Here is a 24598-nt window from a genome sequence, read left to right on the forward strand (position 1 = left end):
AGCTTTATTTTAGACCATTTATTCCGACCATAAGTCCTGTGGATTTATAATTGTCTGATAATGGTCTACAAACTGTTTTGAAGGGTTTCCACCCAATAACTTAACCCAGTGGCTTCATTTTTCCGTCCAAAATTTAAAGCACAAAAAAATCTCCAACAGCATCAGGTTAAAGAAACATAACAGGATCAATAATGGCCCTAGAAATTCTTCTCTAATTGTTACCACGCTCTACTGTAAATTTTGCCCGCTGCTCTGTGTGGAATAGATTAAGGCTCCAGTCCTCTTTCAGTGCTGGCCTGAACTCGGATATTTTGTTATTAAATATGGGTGAAAGGCCTTTGTAAAAATGACAAAGGTGAACCCTGGGGCTCTGCACTTCTCTGAAATTTCCCATTGCAACTTTGCTGCATTTTAAAGACAGCCAAATCCAAAATGAGCTTCTACATGTGGATTAATAATGCACAGTCTCCATGTTCATTACCAGTGAATGCTGAAGGCTGTTTAACATAGAGGGAACCATTTTGATGAAAAAAAGTATTAATAATGTTTCCTATTCTAAGTTATTAAATTAGATTTTAAAAATACAGCTACAGGCGTTTAGTTCAAATTGATTGCAGAGTGATAGTGGTCCCTTCCTAAAACAGTGCAAAGCTGTCCTCACATTATCACACACATATTCATTAAAGAAAGCTTTGCTGGCTCAATATTGGCCATTAAGGTGCACCTTCTGATTTTAATCATTATATGAGTTTGCAATTTCAAGAATGGCTCACTGTGCCTCCTCTAATGTTGTAATATTGTTCTCCATCAATTCATGTTGAAGACTAATCTTCATCATAAAAGAGAATTTTAAAGGAATGTGCAGAATTAACACTCCTGTACAAAATTAGACCACACTGAATACACCATTATGGCTGAGTTTCATAATGGGGAGCATGTCAGTTATAGATGGCTGATATTACTCCAGAGCTGAAAGTTTTATACGAAATAAAGCTGGTATGTGGGGGTCATCAAAAATGCATGAGAACATGTAGCATAATGTGATTGTTTGGGAAGTTCAGTTCAGTTTACTGCTTCATCCAGGGCATAAAATGCCACAGAAGGTAATTTCTTTAAACCTGGGCTGCTTTTATTTCAATAAAAACAATATTTGCACACTTCTATATCTTAATTGCAATATTATGAGATCTTTTCTAAAATATTTCAATTTTAAGAATTGTAAGCACTAAAGTTTTGGGGTTTGAGATGCCTTTTGTATCTTGATGCTAGCTAACATTACCAACTAATGCATATTTAGCATATTTAGCATGTTATATGCTTTAGCCATGTTAGCAATCACATGCTAACTCTAACCCTTTACCACACACCACATTCATTATTATTTTTTGTTTTCTCCTGTTTTGCTTCTGTTTTTAAGGGGGACCTGCTTGACGGTACACCAGATTACATGTCAGGGCTGGACGACATGACAGACCCCGACTCCTGTCTGTCGCGGAAGAAGATTAAGAAGACCGAAAGTGGTATGTACGCGTGTGACTTGTGCGACAAAACATTCCAGAAGAGCAGTTCCCTTCTAAGACACAAATATGAACACACAGGTATATACTGTTCTAGACCCTTATTTTAAACCCCATGCTTTTTATGTTTTAAATGTTTGTGTTGCCAAATCAGTATGAATATATATTTTTTATGTTACCCCTTTTCCTCCTCCTTTCTTTCTCTGTTGAACCCTTAAGTTGTATTTGTAAACCAACACCTAACGTGCTTCTTCATTGACAGGGTTGAGATGCCAACGAATGAGTAGATTTCAAATTCCAAGTTTGACTCTTTATGTGATTTATTAAATGAGTTGTGTGTTCTCTTCTTGAACATTAAGAAATATTTGATATTTTAAAAACTGTAGCAGCTCTTTTGGAAGAGTGTAATTAACCTAATGCAGGTAGGCAAGCAGAGGGAGCCTTCAGCTATCTTTTTGACTGATGCTACTCTATTTTCTAATCATATTCTGCTGTGTTAACCATTTTGCTATCTTAAAAGACACACATCAATTCACCTAGATACATAAAGCCAGCAAAAGGCCACTAATGCCTTTATCGGCCCCATTATTGGCGATAGATCACATCAGCAGAGTCGCGTTCAGAAGCTTCAGAGTGCCGATAACAAGTCTTTCATTATAGTTATTATAAAGAGATCCTCTTTCACTAGGTTGCATCATTTATTTTATCCACTATCTGTAGTAGAGCGCTCAGTGCTTTATGCAGCCTTCATGTTATCTGGTTCCACATAAAAGGGAGGGGAGGGGTATCGTCAGAACGCTGCACTGAACTCTTAACGGTGTGTTATCACTAGAACATCCCTTCATCTCGCTCAGGATGCGACACCTCATGCTCTTGTCGCTGTGTGTTGTTTTTAACAATATTATGCAGCTCAGACGTGCAGTGAAGTGCAGTTGAACTGACCAGATGTTGCACAGAATTGCAGCTTGAATGTTGGCTGGTGGACACAAGTGTCAGAGGGGAGTCATGTGATTTGTGTGAGGCAGGCAGCCATATTTCCACACGTGGTGAACAGCAGAAAAAGAAGAGAGAGAGAGAAGGAGGCTGAAAAAAAAAAGATGCCAAAATGACTGTAGATGTTTGGATTACTAGAGGTGTTCTTAAAATGCAGACAAACTTTGGGTCTTAGAAGGAATCCTGAAGAAGTTAGTTTAGCGAGCAGTAAGTGTTTTGGAATCCACTATAACAGCAGCCGTGTGGCCACATTACAAGCCGGAGGACATTTATTCAGCCAGACAGTTTATGGCCCTGTGTCATAAAACTATCTCACTCTGTCCTTGTGGCCAGCTTGGGTTTCTCATTTCTGCCTTGGCATCCAAAGCGTCCCGTCACATTTGGTCGACGGAGGAGCCCCAGCCCAAAACCTAATGGAGAGCCAGGCGTCGCCATGAACTTGAATTGTGTTTGGAGATAAGCAGGGTAACCCCTTGGAGCCCCCCCTTCCCTCCAGCCTATATTGGATTTGTTTACCGCTTTGTAGCGCCTTCTCTGTTTGTTTGCTTTGCAGTAGTTTACTTATGTTGCATTCATCAGTGTGGCACGCAGACCTAAAATAAGTAGTTGTGGTTGAGTTTCTCCATGCTTTAACCACAGGAGGGAATTTCCATAATGTAGGCCCATGAATGCGAGCACACTTTCTCATCATGCTTGCAATTTGAATAAACAAATAGCCTTAAGTCGTAAGTCAAAGTTGGATTTAATGCTCCATGATGTCATTTTACTCCATGCCATCCAATTCATCAGAGTTTTCCCTCAACATTTTGCTTTCTTCTGACTTGTGTGATTTGTTGTAGCAGCAGGACAAGCAAGGCAAGCAGCTCAAGTCCCCGTTCTGTGCTTTGTGTCTCCGCAGGCAAGAGGCCACACCAGTGCCAGATCTGCAAGAAAGCCTTCAAACACAAACACCATCTCATCGAGCACTCCAGACTGCACTCGGGGGAGAAGCCTTACCAGTGCGACAAGTGTGGGAAGAGGTTCTCTCACTCTGGCTCCTACTCGCAGCACATGAACCACCGCTACTCCTACTGCAAGCGGGAGGCCGAGGAGCGGGAGGCAGCAGAGAGGGAAGCCCGTGAGAAGGGCCACCTGGAGCCCACGGAGCTGCTGATGAGCCGGGCATATTTGCAGGGCATGACTCCTCAGGGTTATCCGGAGCTGGCGGAGCGCGAGGCCATCCTGAGGCATGATGCCGTGAACGGAGGGATCAGAGAGGGACGGAAGGAAGTGGACGGAACGTATGCGAAGATTGGCCGAAGGGACGACGAGTTTGAGGAGGAGGAGGAGGAAAGCAAGAGCATGGACACGGACCCGGACACGTTGAGGGACGACGAGGAGAACGGAGAGCACTCAATGGACGATAGCTCGCTGGACGGCAAAACAGAAACCAAATCGGATCATGAGGACACAATGGAGGATGGCATGTAATCGGAGATGGACACTTCAAACGCTTCCCATCTTAAATGTTTTAAGTTTCTCTCTTTCGGTTCAGTATTCTTACCTACTCGGTTTAAAACGCCGTGTTTTAAGCTGTACGTGCACGTGCCTGAAGCTTCCAGGAAGCTTTCTTTGACAGACTCCTCGGGGGAACGATGTCTGCCGAACAAGACATGGACTCAAAAAATCAATCTGGAGGAGGCGTTGAGCGAAGGGAGGCATGGGTTTGTGAAATAAGCTGCATTATGCAAACCGAACAATGAATAAATGAATACATTTCAAAAAATGTACAGTACTAAGGCCTAAAAATATGTGTGGTGCTAACCTCCTCAAATAAACCCCCTATGTTCCATAGTATTTATAGCACAACTAGTGACTTGTACAAATTGCACTCCGCTTCTGTAATCATGATCAAAAATAATAAAAAGTATTGCCTATGTATATATTTATACAGTGTTGGAAAAAGAGCAGTAGTGTCTGCACTACAGTCCTTCGATATTACCTTTGTTATCACCTACCTACCTACGGTGTTGTCTTTAGTTTTGCCATGTTGCCCGGCCACAAACATCCTCCAGCCACACTGTTTTAGGCCTCTTGAATCAACTTCAAATGAAGGAATTTAAACAAAAGACTGTACGAAGGAGGTTAGAGGTTTTTTAAAAGGATGAAGTTTTAAAGAGACCTTCACTTTAAGGGAAAATACGGTTTATGGACAAATGGTATGGGGGAAAAAATGAAGGACAAAGCCTTTGTAAGGTGTTTTGATAAGAAAAAAGAAGCCTTATATGCAAACCTTTTAACCTGTGTGTTTTCTGCAAGTGCCACCCTTGTATTGTGTAAAAGGAAAGTTACTTTTTTTCACCAGCTTCAGTATTATGAAATGGTTCACCGTTGTTCTTTGAGGCACCTGTGTCAGTATTAAGACTTATAGGCAGCAGTTCCTTAGTTTACAATATGTTGTGCAATGTTTTCTCAGTTTCTTTTCTTTTTACTTTGTCAGTATTACACCAAACCATTTTTTGAAAACAACAAATTGCATCCATTTTATTTGTAGGTTGGAAGAAAACATTATTTATGTGGCCCATTTTATATTTCCTAATTTTATTTATTTCATACTGTTGTGTACAGTACTATAGTTCTTCAATATATAGATATATTTTAGTAAAAAGGAACATGGTGTCGATCATAGGGGCAAATTTTACGTAAAGAGAACATTTATTGTGTTTTGAAACATTGTGAAATGCGAAGTTTAATCTTATTTTATTTTATTTCCTTTATTTTCCAGTTACTGGAAAATTCCAAATTTGGGAACTTTTATACAATTGTGAAAACACTGTATTTTCGACTGAAAAATTCCACTTTCTTCATCTTTGTTTCTTTTTTTAAGCTAAAAAATGAAGAGGGACTGTTAAATACTATGTATGATATCATGACTGAAGAAGAATCTTTCCTGAAATGTCTTTGTAAAAGTATTATTGAATTCTTAATTTGTAATTTCTCTTGAAAATGACCCTGCTCGAATAAAAGTAGCCAAATTACGGAGTACCTAACCCTCAGTGCTTCATGTTTATTCACAGACAACAAACTGTGAGGTTTGCTTGGCAGCGTCAGGCTCAAGTCATTTTAAATTCTCTCCAAAATGAGAGAAACTCTTTTCATATCCACTTTATAGAGAAACCACCGAGGACAAAGTCTGTGCTTCTCATTATTATGTTAATTACATTCAGTTTAATTCACGTTTTCAGATGGATCAGAGTGAACTGACCCCGGTCCTGCTGATTATCATGTCTCATTTCGATGATAAAGTAGAAACCCAACACATATTCCACATCTTTGCACCTGTGTTTATATTTGTACCTGTATTTTTTAACCAGTCACATGACGCTGAATAACAGGAATGTTAAGGAATAGATTGGTGATATATTTTTCATGTTTACAAATTACATTAAATAACACCAACAATGAATTTAAAAAGTATTAAAGTAGGACTCAGTCCAAACACTATGCTAAGATTACTCATTACAGCCTCAATTATTATGTATTAATCCACTGCTGAAAATAGTCCCTAACAAAACCTTTGCCTCCTGTTTTAGTTTCTGCTAAAAACCACAGTTCCCAGCTGTTTCAGGAAGCTACTGAATCTGTTTTAAAAATAAAAGTATATTTTTGAGAAATTTATGTTTTAGGCTTTTATGAGAGAAATAATAATACAGACATATCCTTTTAAATATTCATTAGGACAAGAAACAGACTTTTACAGGGTATTAAACATTAAATGCTTCATATAAAAATATGATTTTCATATTTTCATTTATGCTGCAAAGCAGTTATTGTTTTATTTTGAAGTGACCTCAGTTATGACAGCATATGGTATTTAGTAAAAGCTTTTATTGAAGCACATTAAATTGTTGTGTTTGTGTGGTCATAGTGGGAAATTCTTCTCGTCTTTGTTATCAGCTTACAGGGAATAAATAGATGGGAAGTTTAATAAGTGTAGAAGCCATTTATGAAGCAAAACTGCATCTTTAAATGTGAGAATTTAATACCGAGCACTGAAGCTAAATATTTCAGGACAGTTTCCTTCCTATTTTCTTACATTTTCCAATCAATCCAGATAAAGCAGATTAACTAAAAATGAATGACAAAGGGTTTGATTCCTTTCTCCAGCCAATTAACAACACTTTTCTTTTTCCAAATCTCATTTTGAAACTTTGCTCAGCCCTGACAGGTGGACTCCAGCAGCGGAGTCCTCTCCACTGAAGGAGACGCTCGACTCCATTAGCCACTCACACTGCGTTATGCAGATTAAAAGCAACATCAAAAGGCTGAGATGAAAGCGCCAAAGGTTGAGCGATGCCAAACATCAGAACACGCTTTGCATATTCCAATTTTCCTATCGATCGGTGTGCCATCGGATCATTCGCAGACCATCTCACAGATAAAAGAGGGGGTCTTAAATGATTAGCTGATGAATTTGATAATGTGCTGTGAACTGCCTGGACAATTATACGTGAAAAATGAGCAAGTGTGTCAAGACGGGGAAGGAGGGAACCCTCTGGAGTATATCCCTATCATTAAGGGAGAAATTTCAACCTTCCTCTACTTTTACATTTTACATCTATTAGACTTGGATACAAGGTTGAATTCGCTGGTCTCTGACTTCACAAGCAACTACCAGGAAGGTCAAAGGTCAAGATGGAGGTGATGAAACCTTCCTGCAACCCCAGAGTAATGCAGGCAGAGAGGGACTTGCTGAATTAGGAAACAGGAGAAATGAAAGAGAAGGGGAAAATGTATTTATTGGCTCAGTCAGAGGGAAAAACTAGAATAAAGCAGACAAAAGTAGTTTTTATGTTATTTACTGCTGAAAGCCTACAGTACTCTGGTGTTTGATGTGCTTCTTGCCATGTTGTTTGTTTACTTTTCTGTTGTCTGCATGAATTCCACTTGTCACTCTTTGAGTATTGGCTGTTACAGTTGGAGATCCAATCCAGTCTTACACTTACTGATCAATACTGTCTCAGACCATTAGCCTGAGGCGGCTTTTAATTTCAATCAAGCTGCATGATGGTACCCCTAAATTGATTTTTTTTTTTTTTTTTTTTTGCGTACTTAATCATTTTATTTGCACATAACTAGGCTTTAACTTAAAGCATTGTTCTGTCTATGCATCTGTCAGTGATCCTAATCTCTGGTTTCATGTTTTCCTGTCTTCATTTTATTGCACAAATGCACTGAATAATGTGCAACAGTTAAATTCATGTTCAGTCAATTTTACAGCCTTTAGTGATTCTCGAAGCCTGGAGCCTAGATGTTAAAGGACATCAGAAATACAGTCTTTGAGCAAAGCAAATATTAATATTTCATTTTTCAGTCTTTAATATGTTTAAACCTCATCAGATCTCTTTTCCAGACCAGTTTGTTGCCTCTTCTCAGGTGTCAGTGCAGTGATTTTGATCTGGTCTGATGTGAAACAGTGTTGGGAGCGTTGCCCGGCTCATAGAACATTTAAAAGGGAGGAAAAACAACAACACAAGCGTGTAGTAGTAATTCATATGAGTGTCATGCAGCCATATGCCTGGGCCAGATTGGTGGTGTATTTTGGACAGCTGAGCTCTGATGATTCACTGCTGGGCCTTGTAGAGACCAAAGCTAAGTGTACATTTTGCCTCGGGCTACTCTGCTGCTCCACAGATACACTTAGTAGTAAAATCAACTCGTTTGCATTAAAAACTCTGCCCCGTCTTGTTTTATTCATCTTCTTCTTCAGTCTTTTACCTGCATTTATCGTCCTTCTCGGGACAAAAAGGTTGTTTGTCTTCTAGTTAATGTGCAGTGGCTCTTGATTGTCACTGCGACTTTATATACAGCTTCAAATATACAAAACCAGCACATATGTGTGTCATAAGAAACAGGAGGGAGGCAGTGCATGGAACAGCAGCGGAATGAAGACGTAAGGGGAAAAGGATCACGCTTTAATGCACAAAGTAAGAGCAATAGAGCGTGACAGAACATGTTGGAGGCCAGTGAATGAAAATGGGTCTGAGGTTTGGTTGCAGATGAGGATTTGAAGTGTGTTTTTCCATGTTGGAGTCAGTCTGAACTGTGCTGGAGAACAAATCAGTCCCTGAAATAAAGTGAAGTGAAGACGTGCACTGATCCTGCAGCTGCCCAGCGCCTGCGTCGTCATCAGATGTTCATACCAATGTGTTTATCATTTGGCAAAAAAATGACCTTTCCAGAAGCACTCGACTGTGTGTCGTGGTCTTCCTCGGCAGATGGGGTTTGCTCTGTCGTCGTGGAAACATATGAGACCACCTGTTATCATGTGACCTAAGCTCCATATTCAGGTCAAGTGATGACAGCCGAGCTATTTCCATTGCAAAGCAGAAAAGTCTCTTCACTGAGGACAACCGTGAGATGCAGCTGCAAGTTTTGGAAAAGGCCAGAAAGTGAATGGTTGTTTCCGAGACCAAGAACAAATGTTTACGCTCAATTTGTCATTTATGTCATAGATTTGATCTTTTTACAGTGATTATTGCTTTAATTTAATTTGATCAGTTGCAGAGTTATTGCTCCACTTTATTTTTTCCTTTCTTAATGTCTTTCTAAGAGTACATAACATTGTGAGGACACTATCATTTTCTGTGGTTTGTGTGATTAGTACGACTGAATAAAGTGTGAAATCTAGGCCAGTATTTATCAATATTCCTGCTCTGAAAGTGCCAGTATTGAAAATCTTTGAATATTGAACAGCCAACCATTTTTAACAGCTGCTTGGTTAATGAAGGCCAAGAAACATTCATGGTACAACATGGATTTTTCACCTCTGTCCTCCCACCATCCACTTGTTAGTTCTGGTCATACATACAGGTTGTGGGATAGGAAAGTTGGACCATACCAGACCCAAATATTGCTGGTAAGAACCTTGTTTGTTCATTGATATGATGGTAGGGGGGGTTGGGGTGAGAGAAAAGTAGAGGAGACTCTCACACTTTTGACCTCATTAAATTATTTACATATCCCCATATGCCACCCGGACCATTTGCAGGGCACATGAAGGACAGGTCTGGGCAAAGACGAGAGAGGGGGGGAGAGCACTCTTCGGACCTGGCACTCAGCGAGAGAAAGTTCAATGACATGCAGGGAGGAAAAGCACAAGTGACCAGCAGGGATTAGCCAATCAGAGCGTCAGAAGAGCAGCCAGCTGTTCTTTCTGGCCGGAGCGAAAAGAGCCCCGGAGCAGGTGGTGCCGATCGGTGCCAGCGGTGCTACAGAGGGGGCAAAAAAACGGAGAGCAAGAAGAAGAAGACAACGATAAAAGAAGCTCATCCTTGCCTAATGTGGGGACGTTACTGCATTACTTTTGGACTCGCATCCTTTTATTTTGGCCTGAGACTTATTGCTGTGCCTGGCATTATTATGCATAAATGTTCCAGGGATATAAGAAGTGTTTCTCTAAAATTAGTTGGCTTGAAAGAAGTTGCTCAGCCTCTATTTAAGTGCCTTTTTCAAGAGAGATCCAAAATGCTTCACAGAGCATAAACGAAAAAGCAATTAGAGGAAGGTAGGAAGGTAAAAACAAGGCAGGAATCACACAAAGAAGGTGACAAATGAAATAAAAGGTCATTACATGAAAGCTAATTATTAAACTGGGATTAAAATGAGTTTTAATCCTAAAACAGTAATTTTCATTAGTTATTTTGTGATGAAGTGATGTAATGTACTTTCTCTATCCTCTTAATCGATGTCAGCCTCAATTATCAATTTCCTACATTTCCCAGAAAGCCAAGAGAGCGAGACTCTATGCATTTAGGTGAGTAAAAGAAAAGTCTAATTTGAATTGTCGTCCCGACCTGCTTGGATCTATACAGTATTGATGTTCTCCAGACTGGAATGTGAGGGGACGAATGCCATAACTGCCTCTTCCACTGAATAGAGCAGCTGCCGAGCGTCACAAAGACAACAATGCTCTCACCGTCGGTGGGGGTTCAGTGCACCGTGGTGATGTTGGACAGCTCTGCAAATACCCCTGTGTGGAATTTTATTAATTTGCATTTATGGTTTTATGCACTCAGTCCCACGAAAACACCATGTTTGGCACAGTGGAGTCATGGTATGGCAATGGTAAACCAACCTCCTGCAGAGATCTGGGCATAAACAGAGAAACATCTCCGGGCTCAAACAGGCGTTTAGTTCAAGAACGTGTAAAGCAAAGATGTTGAGGTGCATTTGAGCCTTTAATGTAAAGTAAGCAAAGATTTTAAGCAGTTTTTCAGACATTTATTTTTTATTGTTTTGAAGCTTGGTCAGAGGTCAAGAACCGTCTGCTGGAGTCTTGTCCAGATCGTTGACATGATCCCTGGGGAACAAATACATGTGAAAACAGGTAGTTCACACATGAGCTGATCACTGAGATGTTTAAAGCTGGGCAGTGGTTAGCACTGTTGCCTCACAGCAAGAAGGTTCCTGGTTTGAAACCCATCAGGGGCCTTTCTGTGTGGAGTTTGCATGTTCTCCCTGTGCTTGTGTGGGTTTTCTCCAGGTACTCTGGTTTCCTCCCACAGTCCAAAAACATGTATGTCAGGTTGATTGGTGACTCTAAATTGCCCATAGGAGTGAGTGTGAGTGTGTGAGGTTGTTTGTCTCTATGTGGCCCTGTGATGGACTGGGGACCTGTCCAGGGTGGACCCCTGCCTTTCACCCAAAGAGAGCTGGGATAGGCTCCAGCAGGTCCCTGGGACCCTAAAGAAGACTATGCAGGTATAGATGATGGATGGATGGATGTTTAAAGCGCTTTAGTCATAACTTGAGCTGCTGTTAAAGTGTGTAAAAATGTGAAAGTTACTACTATTGTCAAATATGGTGAAAATTCTACATTTAACCCACCCGAAGTACACACACACATCAACGTCCGGGTTATAAGTCCGACTCTCTATCCTTTAGCCCGTTAGTCACCCCCCCCCCCTTTTTTTCGGCACACGGCCGAACAACACGTAGCTAAATAAAACTAGCTGTTGTTCTTACATTTTAAGAGTTATATTGACGGCCTTGGTGCCGATTGAAGCAAAACCGTCCCAGTTTTCTATCGGCGCGCTGTAGAATGTGAAACATGACTCCCCTCCCCCTCTAGCGTCGAGCGCTGTTTGCCCAGCGTTGTCAAGGCAACGTTTACAGTAAGGAGGGGGCGCGTTAAAGCCCACTGTTGCGTCATCTGGCACGACGTGCCATATATTGTTTGCAATATCGTTACATTTTTTCCTCTCATCATTGGCTACAAGATGCGTCAGTCACCATTTACGACCAATTTGACTGGCTAATTCTCCTGTCAATCGAAGTTAGACTATGCCCCCTGACTGGGATTTTCTCTGAGGATGTGAATTCTATTGGTTTTACCGTTAGTTACGCTGTGAAACGTAACAACAAGTTTGATTGAGGCCTAATGTGATTCACAGAAGCTTGCTATGTCAAACTTTATTGAATAAACGGACAAAACAGCCGTAAAACGAAGCGGATTACGGCTTTTTATGAGGAGGACGATGGATTTATGGATTTACTGTACAATATTACGTCTTTTTGGACTAAATGCACTAAGTGCACTTTGTTCTATGGATTCTAACGAACAGAACGATATGCGACACTCGATGTTTGAGTACACGTATGAAGTAACACGACAGAAAGGTAGGAACCAGCGTACTGTACTGTATTTGTACTTTTGTTAAATATTAAGAAACTGTAGTCGCTGTGATTATTCAATCCTAAATTGCTTTATACCATTTGAATCGTGAGACCTTAAGCTTTTATTAGATATAAAAATTGTTAGACTGTATTCAAATTTATCCGACGATCTTTGGTGATATATCTGGACATACAACTATCGGATCGGATCCGCTCCGGATCCGCTCAGGGGTACCTAAGAGGCTTTAGGCCACGACTGCCCAAATGTGACCTTAATGATGTGCTGTTTTTTCATGACCTGTCCAGGTTGTACCAAACCTCTCACCTATGTGGTGAACTATGATTGGTTCCAGCCCCAACAGCAGCCCTTCATTGGATATCTGGCCACACTTGCCTTTCCAGATTCTGATTGGCAGAACACACCTGATCCAGATAACAGGGCACTATCCTTGGAGGACCATGGTTTGCCACCCCAAATACAGTGGATGTATGTTTTAGTGTGATAAGAGAACTAGTGAAAAACTTTTATGGAGGATCTTAAGCCTGAGATCAGAGGTAATTTTCTGTTTTAATCAGGAACCAGTGTACATAGTTTGGATTTGTGTGAATTCAGTGGTCATTTCTGGGTATTTTCTCTGCTCAGACATCCTGATGCTGATGATTTCAATGTTATTTTGATCATTTGTGTCCTTTCAGTGAGTCAAGTCTGACTTTCCTCCTGCTCAGCCCACAGAGGAGCACTAAATCCTTCAATTATACCACCAATACTGGTTGTGGGCTTGTCACATGACAACAGTGATTTCCTTCAACACTCAAAGGAAATGATCTCTGTCAGTCTGTCCAGCGTTCATCCAGCCTCCCCCTTCTCTTCCTCTGAGGGGTAAGTGATTATGTGTTTTGCCAATGCGTTTGTGGAAATCTTTTGATATGCACAAACACAGATCCTAATGCGCCGGCAACAGCAGCTTTTTTGGCTGACGGCTGATTAGGATGCCAGCTCATGGCTGAATCGGCAGGGCCCCAGCTGGGTGCAGGGAACATCGCTCATTACACATTTTCTAGAGTTGAGGGGGGGGCTAATTCACACCGCTGCACAGCATGCCGGTGTAGGTGTAATCATATCATTCTAAATCACCGGTCAGTTTTGCGCTGGTGAAGGCGCCGGCTCGTGCCAGAGGGCCGGCTGGAGCCTGATTAAAGCGGGGCCAAAGACAAAGTGACACGTCCTTAACCTCATCAGTGAAGACGGTAAGCAAACCGTCGCTTACTCGTCAAGGTGCGAGGTTCTCCCCACCGAGACCCTCAGCCCCGAATGAATTTTCAACCTCTTCTCCTTTCTTATAAATTAGAGCTTTCTTCTGGAGGAGCTGCATGCATTTTTTATGAAGGCATCATGGCCGATGGTGGATGGCTGCCTGTGCGTTCCCATCACTAATACACCACTGTCCTCTTGATTTAATTAGACGTTGGCCCCCACTATTTTCGACAAGGAAATATCTGCTCTAATTAAGCGGTATACTTCACCAGGGAATGAACAGACAGTGCAATTCAATGCAGGGTTAATGTGGTCATAAAAAATCCATGATTTCTTGCCCTTTGCCCTCCTTTTTGGCATTTTTTCCTCTAAATTCTCAAGCAAATGATCTTCAAATGTGTCCTTTCTCTCTGTGTATTTTTGTCTTCTGAACAGGCCAATTACTTTTTTTGGTTGGTTTATGATTATTCATGCTAGAGAGACTCCCGGCCGTTAATGGACTTAGCACTGTTTTGTACTCCCTCACTGGAAATAGATAATTACTCCGCTGAGGAGGCGAACCTTTACAGTCCAACCTTCCTGTTGAAAAGGAATGAATGTGGCATTACATGTATGTAATTTCTTAAAGGAAGCATTCCCTCTGTAGCCTGCAGGGATTAGGCCTAATGACAGAAGTTAATTATATTAAGAGTAATTTTCAAAACAGTTCATGAACTGCAAATTATACTTAAAATTACTCCTTAATGCTCTTAAATGTAATTAAATTGCCTAATATCTTAAGAAAATGAACATATGGGGCAGGAGTGATGGGTTAAGGGAACTTTTAGGAGTTTGGTGTTTAATGGTTCATGGATGAAATCAATAATTTAACATTCAGAAAGGTTTCAGTGCTTTTGTTTTCAATTCAGCGTGACGTTCCTCCAGATGTGACCGTGGGCAGAGAGTAGGTTCCCCACAGGTGACGTTTAAAGCCAGTAGGTCTGTTTTCACTCCCGTTAACTCTTCTTAAATCAAGACGAGAAACTGACGCAGGCAAAATAAAAGCATTCGTTTGCATTTTTGTTCATCCTAATCACACGTCCCATTTAGAGAAGCTCTGTGAATATTAAGGAAACTCTACTTTAGCGTAAAAAAACAAAAGAAATTAGCTGATAATTGTCTGTATCGGTCGACTTGTGGGCCCTGCCTCATGTCTGGACCTTGCCCTCTTCTTCTCTGGGACTTCACTGTGATGACATGCCGGTTGATAAACACCAGAGCAGATGAGTCGGCCATACCGCGGCGCAGACAACTTCACTGTCTGTGTTGTGCCACTTTTCCAAATGCCTCCACGCACCCGGCTACAACTCGCGCCCAGCGAGGAATTAGTTTTTGTATTTTTTTTTTTTTTTTTTCTCTCCTTTTCAAAACAGAAACCTCGACAAGTAAAGTGAAAAGTGCTGGAGCTGTTGTACGTTTTAATCCCCCAAACGGTTGACGACGTGCATTTTTTAAGCGTTTCTGAGCTCTACAGGAGGGTGGAAGAAACTGGAGAATTATGTGCATTTGTCTGCCTGTAATTAGGTGTATTTCTTCCCTGAGTTTTTATTTAATGATTGGCTTTTACAGCGAGGGCTAGTACTTTTGAAGTGTAATGATTCTCCACTCAGGCGACTTAAAAGGTGGAGGGAAGAGGGGGATGGAAGAAAAAAAAAAAAAAGAAACTGCCGTCATTCTGCCGCTTTGAACAGCCCTTAATCTGTACAAAATTTAGGTTTGCCCTGCTTTTTGGAGATCAAAGACTCATGAGAAAGTATTATTCAGTCATAACTGGTGTGTTAAACCAGCAAAACTCCATTGTGCAAGTTCTTACAGCAGGTTTTCCACCTCAGAAAGAGAGGTTTGGAGGCTTTCCGAGTCATGCCATTTGTGCAACTGTGCATATTAAATCTACTTGGAATTTCATGTTGCTGGGACTGTATGTTCTGTGTGGCGAAGTGTGTGTGTGTGTGTGTGTGTGTAGGGGTCTTTTTCTCTCTCACACACAGTTGCATGTAAAACTATGCATGCACAAAAACACACACTCGCAGTATCTTCCATCTCTGCCGTGAAGCCAGACCCCCCTTGGCTTTTCTCACTTGTAATCATGTCCAAATTTGCACAGGAAGGCAGGGGGAAGGGGAGAGCCATGTGAACTTGTGTGGGTGTTTTCTATATTTTTTTTTTTTTTTTTTCCCTGACAAAACTTGCTTCTGATTACCGCCGATCTCTGACGCCTGAGATCCAAATCACCTTCAAACACAGAGCTCGAAAACATTTTCCTCTCTGTCCTTTTTCAACTAGAAGTGAAGATTGGCTCGAGGAAGGAGAAACACTATATCTGCCAAATAACAAGTACATAAAATATAAATGTAAAGAATGCAGGGAGAAGGCCTAGCTGGGAGAACGCCTCAAAGGTAATTGGTAAACAACAAGCTGAACAACTTCCATGAAGTGGAGGTCACGGATCAGCTCCAGAAATATTTGAATGCACCCACTGGCAGCTGTTCACCTTCAGCTGAAAACACTTTTCTTAGATTTAAGATTTGAAGGTGAATGAATCCTCCAGTCCAGGCAAACATTTCTGATATTTAGACTCTTGATTGATTATTAGTGTTTGCATCTTTTAAATTTTAACTTCAGATGTTTTCAATTTGCACTTGAACAGCTCGTCTCTGTTTCTTTCTAAAAGATAAACCGCCTTGTTTCCAGTGTTTGTTCTTCTATAGCCACGCCTGTAAAGCTCCGTACAGACCTGAGCTGATCTAAAACGTCATTAAAGTCCTGAAAGGCTGCATTAAAATGGATCTTTGTGCCAGTGCCTGAGTCATGCTAATATTTAAATATTACAGCTGACCATGACATTGCACCAGAATTTAAAAGCCATGTTCTCGTTAGGGTTGACATGTACTTGGCTTCCTCCTGCACAGCTCGGGCCTTGTGTGCTTTGAGGCAGCTTGGAGGATTTTGTATGTGTGTGTGTGTGTGTGTGTGTGGATGCATTTGGGTCCACCTTGGCAGTGGCACTAACTATCAGCAGGGCCCAGCCGGCGTGCTAGCAGTGAGAGCATAGTGTTTGTAACAAAGCCGGTCTGACTGTAACGCTTCACATTTGTCCCCTGGGCGAAGTGAGGTGGAACCTTCCAGGAAAAAGGCCCAGAATGGATCCGTGGAGGGTGGTGGCGAGGGGCGAGGGTGGCGGTGATGGTGGCAGCGAAGCTGCACAGCTCGCCGCCATGTGTGCTGAGGAAGTCTGCATGCCGCTCGGACCTTGCTCACCTCAACTCGCAGCCAGAACGCCGGGCCAAGGTGTCAAATGAAACACCACAATAAGATGGAGGATGACTTCATTTGGAGATGCTCAGTTTCCTTCTTTCTTTTGTCTTTATTGTTTCTTCGCCCGTGTTTCCTCCTGTCATGATAATTATTCGCCATCACTGTCTTGATCCTGATACATTCACCCAATTTCTTGTCATTTTTTCATATCGGTCACCGCTGATGCCCATCCTGCCCAAAACTCAACGACCCCTTCTCCACCGAGAAGTTTGCCGGAGAAGTTTTCTTTACTACAATGATGTGTTTCTCAGAAACACCCCGACACCCTCATTTGTGTGATCTCGCTGAGCATCAATCTGCTGTCGGTGACGATGTTGGTGATGCTGTATGAAGACTTTAATTAGCTGCGTGGCTCAGATTGCAGGGTGTCAGGCTGCATCAGCTGAGGCAGAGAGGATGATGATGATGATGGTGGTGGTTGGACTGGGTGAAGTGGGTCAGGTCCGAAGTGAGCGGACACGCGAGTGACACCGGCGTGTGATGTGACCCGTTAGCGGTGGGCTTGATGGACCCGGGGCGGCCCTCTTCCTGTCTGACTTGGCCGATACAGGACACTGGTGGCCATGGGGCAAACAAATCAGAGGAAGTCAGGGAGACGCTGGCAGAGAAGTTTACTGCTCTGCACTTCACTGCACTTCACGCCAACTCTCAGGAAGTGTGGAGAGCAGCTCCGCTTTAGACTCTTCATTGTTACTGTAGTTTCCCTGTTTGGTCACGTAATTGTCTTTTTCTATTTGTTCTTATTTATTCCTTTCTTTCTTGGTTTCTTTTGTTATTGTTTATTTTTCTTCCACCAAACTGTCATTTAGACCCTCTGTGGCAGAATAAGATGAACTCAAGGTCCACTTACTCGCCTTTTCAGGCTTTTTAGTCATTTCTTAATGTGTCTTCATTTGGTTCATGCTGTACATCTGATTTTCAAACAAACATAGAAGATAAAACTCGGTGTAAGGTCAGAATCACTTTATTCTAAGTGCAGACGAATAACGTGGAGCTGGAAGTCTTTGACCATGTTAGCTGGTGTCTTCTTGTCTTTGCCTAAACAGGACATGTGTAGCCACAGGGCAGCAGCATATCAGAGGTGATCAGCATGATGCAGACTGAGAGGGGACACACACACTCACACACACACACTCAGCTCCACTTTGTATTTGTTGCAGAGTTGGAGTCAAGCCTCATTATAATTCCTGCAAAAATCTACAACCTCAGGAAACAATAAACAGACATGTTCAGATGAAAAACTCAGCTGTTACCAAACAAAATGTTAAATTTAAGCTCATTCAAAAATAAGTCCGGTGAAATATGCTTGAACGTTAAAGTAGGATCAGTTTTTCTAACTTCATCTGTAGTAAAACCATCATGTTAACCTGCAAAAACATGCAATAGGTGCAGTTTCTTTATTTTATTTTGAAATTTCCACTTCTGATACAACCAGAAACATCCATTCAGAGAAAGAAAAGGGGACAAAGCAGTAAATGACCATGTGGGAGATATAATGTATGTTCATTGTGGATACAGGCTGCAGGTGTTTGTCCACAGGTGAGGAGCAGTGGAGTCCCCTTATTTTTTATTTTTTGTTTTTATTGGGATAAGTGTTAACAAGCCATGAGATCAGTGATTAGATAAAATCAAATTCAAGTTGATAAAAATGCCCATTATAAAGATCTGTCAGTGTCGTAGCTTCTCTGACCGACTCTACATGTTGACACTTTCATTTTCTGTGCAGTCGACAATACGTGACAGTAGATTCTAGATAATCTGCCGCTTTCTTCTTCCGTCTGTCTGAATTTCTGTTTCCTTGGCTCATTGAACTTTTTCAATGGCGCTGTGTCTCCACATCTCAGCAATTAGTCAGACAATATATTTCATATAGCTGCAAAACTATCAAAAGAAGCCTGAAGATGTGAATTATCCTTTAAGATCTTGTGAGTGGGTTTGATTTGAAGACCTAAAGCTTGTCGGTTCTTTTCACCCACCCTCTGTTTGTATTCAACTTGTGAGCAAGTGCAGCTGAAGGAATTGAGTTGTCAGGAACACTGTCGAGCACAAAGAAAGCGTGACACAACTGAGGCCCAGTCCCTCGCAGGAACAGCTAACCAAGCCTCAACAAAACCCAACAACAACAACTTCAAAAGATTTTTCATAATTTGTGTACGTTCGTTTGCCGTTGCTGCATCTCTGAAGGCCGAACCCAAAAGACTTTGAGATTCCAGTCAGAGTTGGGCAATGATTAGATTGCTTCACCCAATTCTTCTATCATCTGTCTCCCAGTGCCTTTAATATGCAAATTGTAGGTATGCAAAGCTCTGATGCTTTTATTTAAAAGACATGTCCTCAGGCGATAGCAGTGGGCTTCCAGGGAGAGCTCTGTTTTAGCATGAAATAAATAGTTGTTAAAGGGATCACACAAGTTCGTATCTTGGAAGATGAAAAGCTAATTGACATGAATAATTTATTTGTATTGCAGTATCTTAAAGATATCAAATAGCAGTGGATAAATAAAACTTGAGTTCAAACATGATATCGAGTGTCGGCAGGGCCTTCCGAATATTCAGAGGGAATTACAGCTTTCAGATTAGTCGTCATCCTTTAAACTCATAATGGCATTTGTCCTAAGGTCACTCCACTGCAATTATCAAATATTACCAGAATACTCAGAGGTATTAAGAATAATGATCTGAATATGAATTATCATGTTGCTCCTGCGGTTCATGAGAGTAAATGTTTTTTTTTTTCATTATGAGCAGAGGAATAAGTCCGACGTGATATTGTGAGATGTACAGTGTTTTGAAGGTCAAGAGGTCTGACGCAGTGACGGACTATTTTATTATCTTTTGTTTTCTAAATGTGTGTGTGTGTGTGTGGTGGTATAGTCCTGTGTCTTTAAAATAAACAGTTGCTATTATTGGAAAGTTCATAGTTTCATTTGCTGCATCTCCCCCTGGGAACTGGAAGGAATTTGTTGTCCTGCTACAGGACAATTTACAGGTCCTCTAGTTTAGTATTTTTATTTTTAGGTGAGACTCTCCTCCCATAAACAACTCAAACCAAACTGTGGCTGTTCCTTAACCTTAACCACATGTTTATTGTTGTCAGTGATGATGAGGTCTGTACGGACGCAGGCGTGGAAGCAGGAATGTAAACTCAAAAAACACAAAAAAACAGGGGGAAAAGTCTAAAAACTACAGAGTCTGTGAGATCTTGTCATTTAAATTATCTCCAAAATAGAAAACCTACATAGTATTATACTGGTCATGTATTGATTTTGCTGAAGGATGTGAGAAATCCAGTGTTTGTCCTTTTTTCACTCCAGTGTAAAAATGAATTGATGATTGATTGACTTTATCCTGTTACCTAACATTTTATTTTCGATAGCATTCATGCAGCCACAGAAAGTGAAATAAAGGATTAACGCATGAATGAATATTTCACTTAAGGTGCTTCTGCAAAAGTTGCATGACTTTGTGCTATTGTTGACATGTTTCCTTGTGAAGCAGAGTGTGCAGGGCGGTGCGGTCAGCTTGTTTATGCCAACAGTGGTTTTGTTTGTTTCTGCTTGTGTGTGAAAATGAACATGATGAGGATTTATTGGTGTCAGGATGACAGAGAAAACACCTTTTTCCAGCTTTAGGTTCTGTGGCTTCTAGGAGAAAGTGGTTCACTATAAATAAGGAGTAAAACAGCTCTTGGGTAATAATGGGAGAAATGTGTGCTTGTTCCTCCGAGTTCAGTCTGAGATTCGGTCACATCTTTCAGTGACCGACTGACATTTTCCCAAAATGACGAAACCCGCCCACCGAGCCCTCAGGCCAGGCTAAAAGTGAGAGTCCAAAGCGTTTTAAAATTTCTGTTTGACCCCAGCATGGTGGAGGTCCACACACTCCGAGTTTAATCCTACTCCATATCTCTCTTAGCATAGTTAGAATTCAGAAGTGCTCGGCTCTAACAGGAAGGCCCTTCTGATTAGACACAACCCACAATGCCCTCTGTTGTTGTCCTGAACTTTTGACTGCGTGGGCCGGGCCTCGACAGCGGCAGGCTGCGCTGAGGAGTCGGCAGCGGGCGGAATATTTGACATTTCTTCGTGATGACAGCCTGGTTACTACTCTCATTTTGTACTGTATGCATCCTTTCTGTGTGGACCCACGTCTCCAACGCAACAAAACAAAATCTGACTTGGATGACAAATCCTTTCTGGCTCCAGAGCGTGGACTGCTTTTGGAAACTCCACCTAGCCTGCATTCAACAGTAAATTTCAAGGACTAGGACATTTTTGGATGTGGATTTATTTTTTAGGGAATCTGCAGACATGGTTAGGGTGGAGCATCAGAAGCTGTTTTTTTCTAGTGTGCACAAGCTGTTCCCTCAAAGAATAAATGCCATGTACAACATTCACATGAATACCTTATTCCAGTTTGGATTATTTGAAACCCTTCAAATTCTCTTAGCTGGAGGCTACTTTTCTGTAAGACTGATATTTTGGAGCTGTGAGGGTTTTGTCTGTGCATCGTGCACATGTGTGAACTGTGAACTGGTTCATTGGACTGTGTGGGATCAGCACAAAAGAAATGAGATGCAGCAAATTAACATTTCATTAGCAAGACTGCTGCTGCACCTACTCCTGTTACATTACTACCAGTCTGACTGTAAACAAAAACGACTGAGCATGAACAAACACTGTTTATTAAAGTGAATAGAAGTGTCAGGCTTTGAAACTGCTCTAAACCTGCTGAGGTCAAACTCTGTTCTTGTTATTTGCAGCAGAAAGTTACTGAGAAGAATTTAAAAGTGTAAAACAAAACTTAAAGGAATAAATTTAAGGAACAGCACCATGAGGAACTGAAAATGTTCAAATCTAACAAATGTACAAATATAAAATATTACTTAGTACTTCAAATTAGAAGTATATAAGGTAGTTAACGTCAGCTACCCAGCGGTATATAAAGTACTTCAAATTAGAAGTATATAAGGTAGTTAACGCCAGCTACCCAGCGGTATATAAAGTACTTCAAATTAGAAGTATATAAGGTAGTTAACGTCAGCTACCCAGTGGTATATAAAGTACTTCAAATTAGAAGTATATAAGGTAGTTAACGTCAGCTACCCAGCGGTATATAAAGCACTTCAAATTAGAAGTATATAAGGTAGTTAATAATATCAGATCCATTAATGTGAAATGGGCCGTTCTGCACCATGAGTACTTTTACTTTGGATACTTCAAGTACATTTGGATGATGGTACTTTTAGACTAACACTTTCGTTTCTACTTCCACTTCAGGATCTGTGTACTTCTTCCACTGCTGGTTGATCAAACATTTCTAGGAAGTCAGGGGCACCCAGGCCTGTATCTGGTCATCCTGTGTGTGTGTGTGTATATATTTTTTATATATATATATATATACAAAACATACTTTCTTTATATTGCTGCTGTTTTTAGCAAATTATTCCTTAATGTAATAGTCTGTTGCTCACACTTCTTAAAGGAGTATTCCCACTATTACTGTGACAGTTAGTTCTGTTCCTCCTGTCGTTCCCCTCATGTAGTTTACTCAGTTGGGTTTGTAGTTCTCAGTCTGTGACAGTGACGACGTGTGAACTTCTTCTGGGATCAGGTGTGTTTAGTTTGAAGTGTGTGTAAGTGGAAGCGGTTCTTGCTGAGCCTGTTGGACGTATGGACCCTCTGTTTCAGCAGAGCATCTTTTAATATCCACTTTGTTTAACCTTCATGCCAGAAGAGCTTTACGTTGATTCGTGTGCATTAGCTTTTCACTTCCAAACAAACGAGGCCATACAACCTCTTTGCTGTTAAATCGCACTTAAATCCCTGAAATATCCTCCATTCTGAAGTCACGCGGTGCACAAATGAAAGCCAGCGTGGTAATATGAAGCAGGATATGTAACCTCACAACTCTTCTGGACCGAATAGCAAGTGTTAAATGAGAGAAGAGCGGAGTCTTTGAATAAAGAAATACATTCTCATTGAGGAGGTGAGGGGTTGACAATGAACCCCCTCGCTCGTAGTTGAGCCTGTGAGAGGCCGACTTGTTCATCCCTTGTTATGCCGCTAATGTGTATGATTTAAGGGGGAATTATGCACATCTCAATGTGCCTATAAATGACATTATTCATGCACAGGTGCTGCACTAAGCAGCTCCTGAATGATAATTAAGATAATCTTTCTTTTTTTTTTTTTTTCTTCTTCTTCCTTCACGCTCGCTCGCTCCCTTTTCTCACGGATCCACTTTGTTCGGGCAATATCTCCTGTGTCAATACCTCGCTAGACTGCAGCCCCTCTCCCCTCAGCCATTGTCTGATCCTTATTCAGCACTAAAACCCGCACTAACAAGTGCGACCACGTCTATGTGTCTCCCTCGAGCCCGATGGTATTTCTGAGAAATAACGTGCCAAGTTGAATTAAAGTGAGAGAATAAAAAAAAAAAAAAAAACAACAAAAAAAAAAAAAACTTTTGCAAGACAGAAACTTGGCTGCAGCGTTCCTGAGGGAATTCACCGCGCAATGAATTTCTCAAACGAGAATATGAAGACATTGATGTTGAGCACTTTGCATATGATAAGCTCTTTCTCCATAAAGAGAAATGATTAGTTTTGGAACGGTTAGGAAATGTTGCTGGGGAGAAGTGTTCCAGGCCCTCAGATATTAAGGACATTTAGAATACATTAAAAAGGAGAAATTTTGTCATAGTTAGGCAGGAAGTTATGCCAAAATTATGTTTAGACGGAGGTTTAAAGCTAAACTACTTTTTTAGCACAGAAAGGACATATGAATCACATTTTTCCTGATGTGTTTGGACAGTAGCAAGACACGCGGTGCCAGATGGTGGTGTAGAAATGCATCATCACAGAGATAGCGTTAGTGAATCCAGCTTCGTTTGTGTTATTGGGGAACCCGAGGCTGTTTGGGGCTGGAACCCCTCTGCACTGGGGTAAACAGTGAGTGATGATTATCGACGCTTACTCAGAGGAAATCCAGATGTATTGTTTTAGCACGGCCACTTGTTTACAAGAACTTCTCTTCAGTGGAAGAGCCGCGCTTGATTCAGTTTTCTTTTGTGTTCAAATCATTCGTTTTGTTTGTATTTTTTTTTTTTTTTTTTTTTTTTTTTGATTCTCTTGTTGTGTTAGGCTCCGAGTCGGCCTCCTCTGCAGCCTGTGCTGTGAGGGAAGCCATCCAGTGTCTCTGTGGCTCGCAGCTGGGTTTCATTATGCAGCTTATGCCACACCCTTTCACTTCAAATAAACACACTGGGTATGTATACCAGAAAGGGGACAAATAGGAGCTGCAAATAATTCACAGCATTTGTTCTGAACTGGTCTGGGTCCAGATAGGTGGAGTTTGCCTTAACGCTGTTTCTAGAACTGTGAGGTGTCAGTGATGGGATAGATGTAGAGAACATACCTGCACCAACGTCCTGTTCTCGAGTGCATTTATTTCCATCTCTGTATTTGTTATTGCACAGTTACATATAAAATAGATGCACTGGTGATATGACACACGGCAGCATTGGCTCTGCTTGGTTTTAGCTCAGCTTTGGTCCTCACCAACTCCAAAGGGAAATATGAGGCTCCTTAGTTGCTAAACACTCCACGGTGTTCAAAAGCTGGTTTCTCATTTCGTGCTGGCAGGTAGCCTTATTGGAGTTATCGCTGCTGTTCTACTGGAAACAGCTTCCCACTGTGAGAAATGACAGTGATGAGAGTGAAACAGTGAAGTTACAGACGTCAAACCATCTAAAAGCTGCTGCAGGTCTCGATATAGTTCTGGGGGAAACTCTAGACCCCTGTAATCTTACAGTATGTGATC

At 41.3% G+C, this 24598-nt stretch overlaps 1 protein-coding gene across 4 annotated transcripts in view; it reads left to right on the plus strand.

The window, feature by feature from the left end:
• zeb2b (zinc finger E-box binding homeobox 2b) overlaps nt 1-5534 on the plus strand; it is an 83575-nt gene extending 78041 nt beyond the window's left edge. For 2 of the 4 annotated variants that reach the window (XM_026301398.2, XM_026301399.2), the window contains exons 9-10: nt 1418-1598; nt 3409-5534. In XM_026301398.2, the coding sequence (XP_026157183.1) occupies nt 1418-1598; nt 3409-3980 (753 nt within the window). In that variant the 3' untranslated portion in view covers nt 3981-5534. The remainder of the gene's footprint in view (nt 1-1417; nt 1599-3408) is intronic. The other 2 variants (XM_026301400.2, XM_026301401.2) reach the window with 1 other exon arrangement.
• Nucleotides 5535-24598: the final 19064 nt, after the last annotated feature.

This window comes from Mastacembelus armatus, chromosome 2 (assembly GCF_900324485.2).
Source record: "Mastacembelus armatus chromosome 2, fMasArm1.2, whole genome shotgun sequence".
In the NCBI taxonomy this organism is placed as follows: Eukaryota; Metazoa; Chordata; class Actinopteri; order Synbranchiformes; family Mastacembelidae; genus Mastacembelus; species Mastacembelus armatus.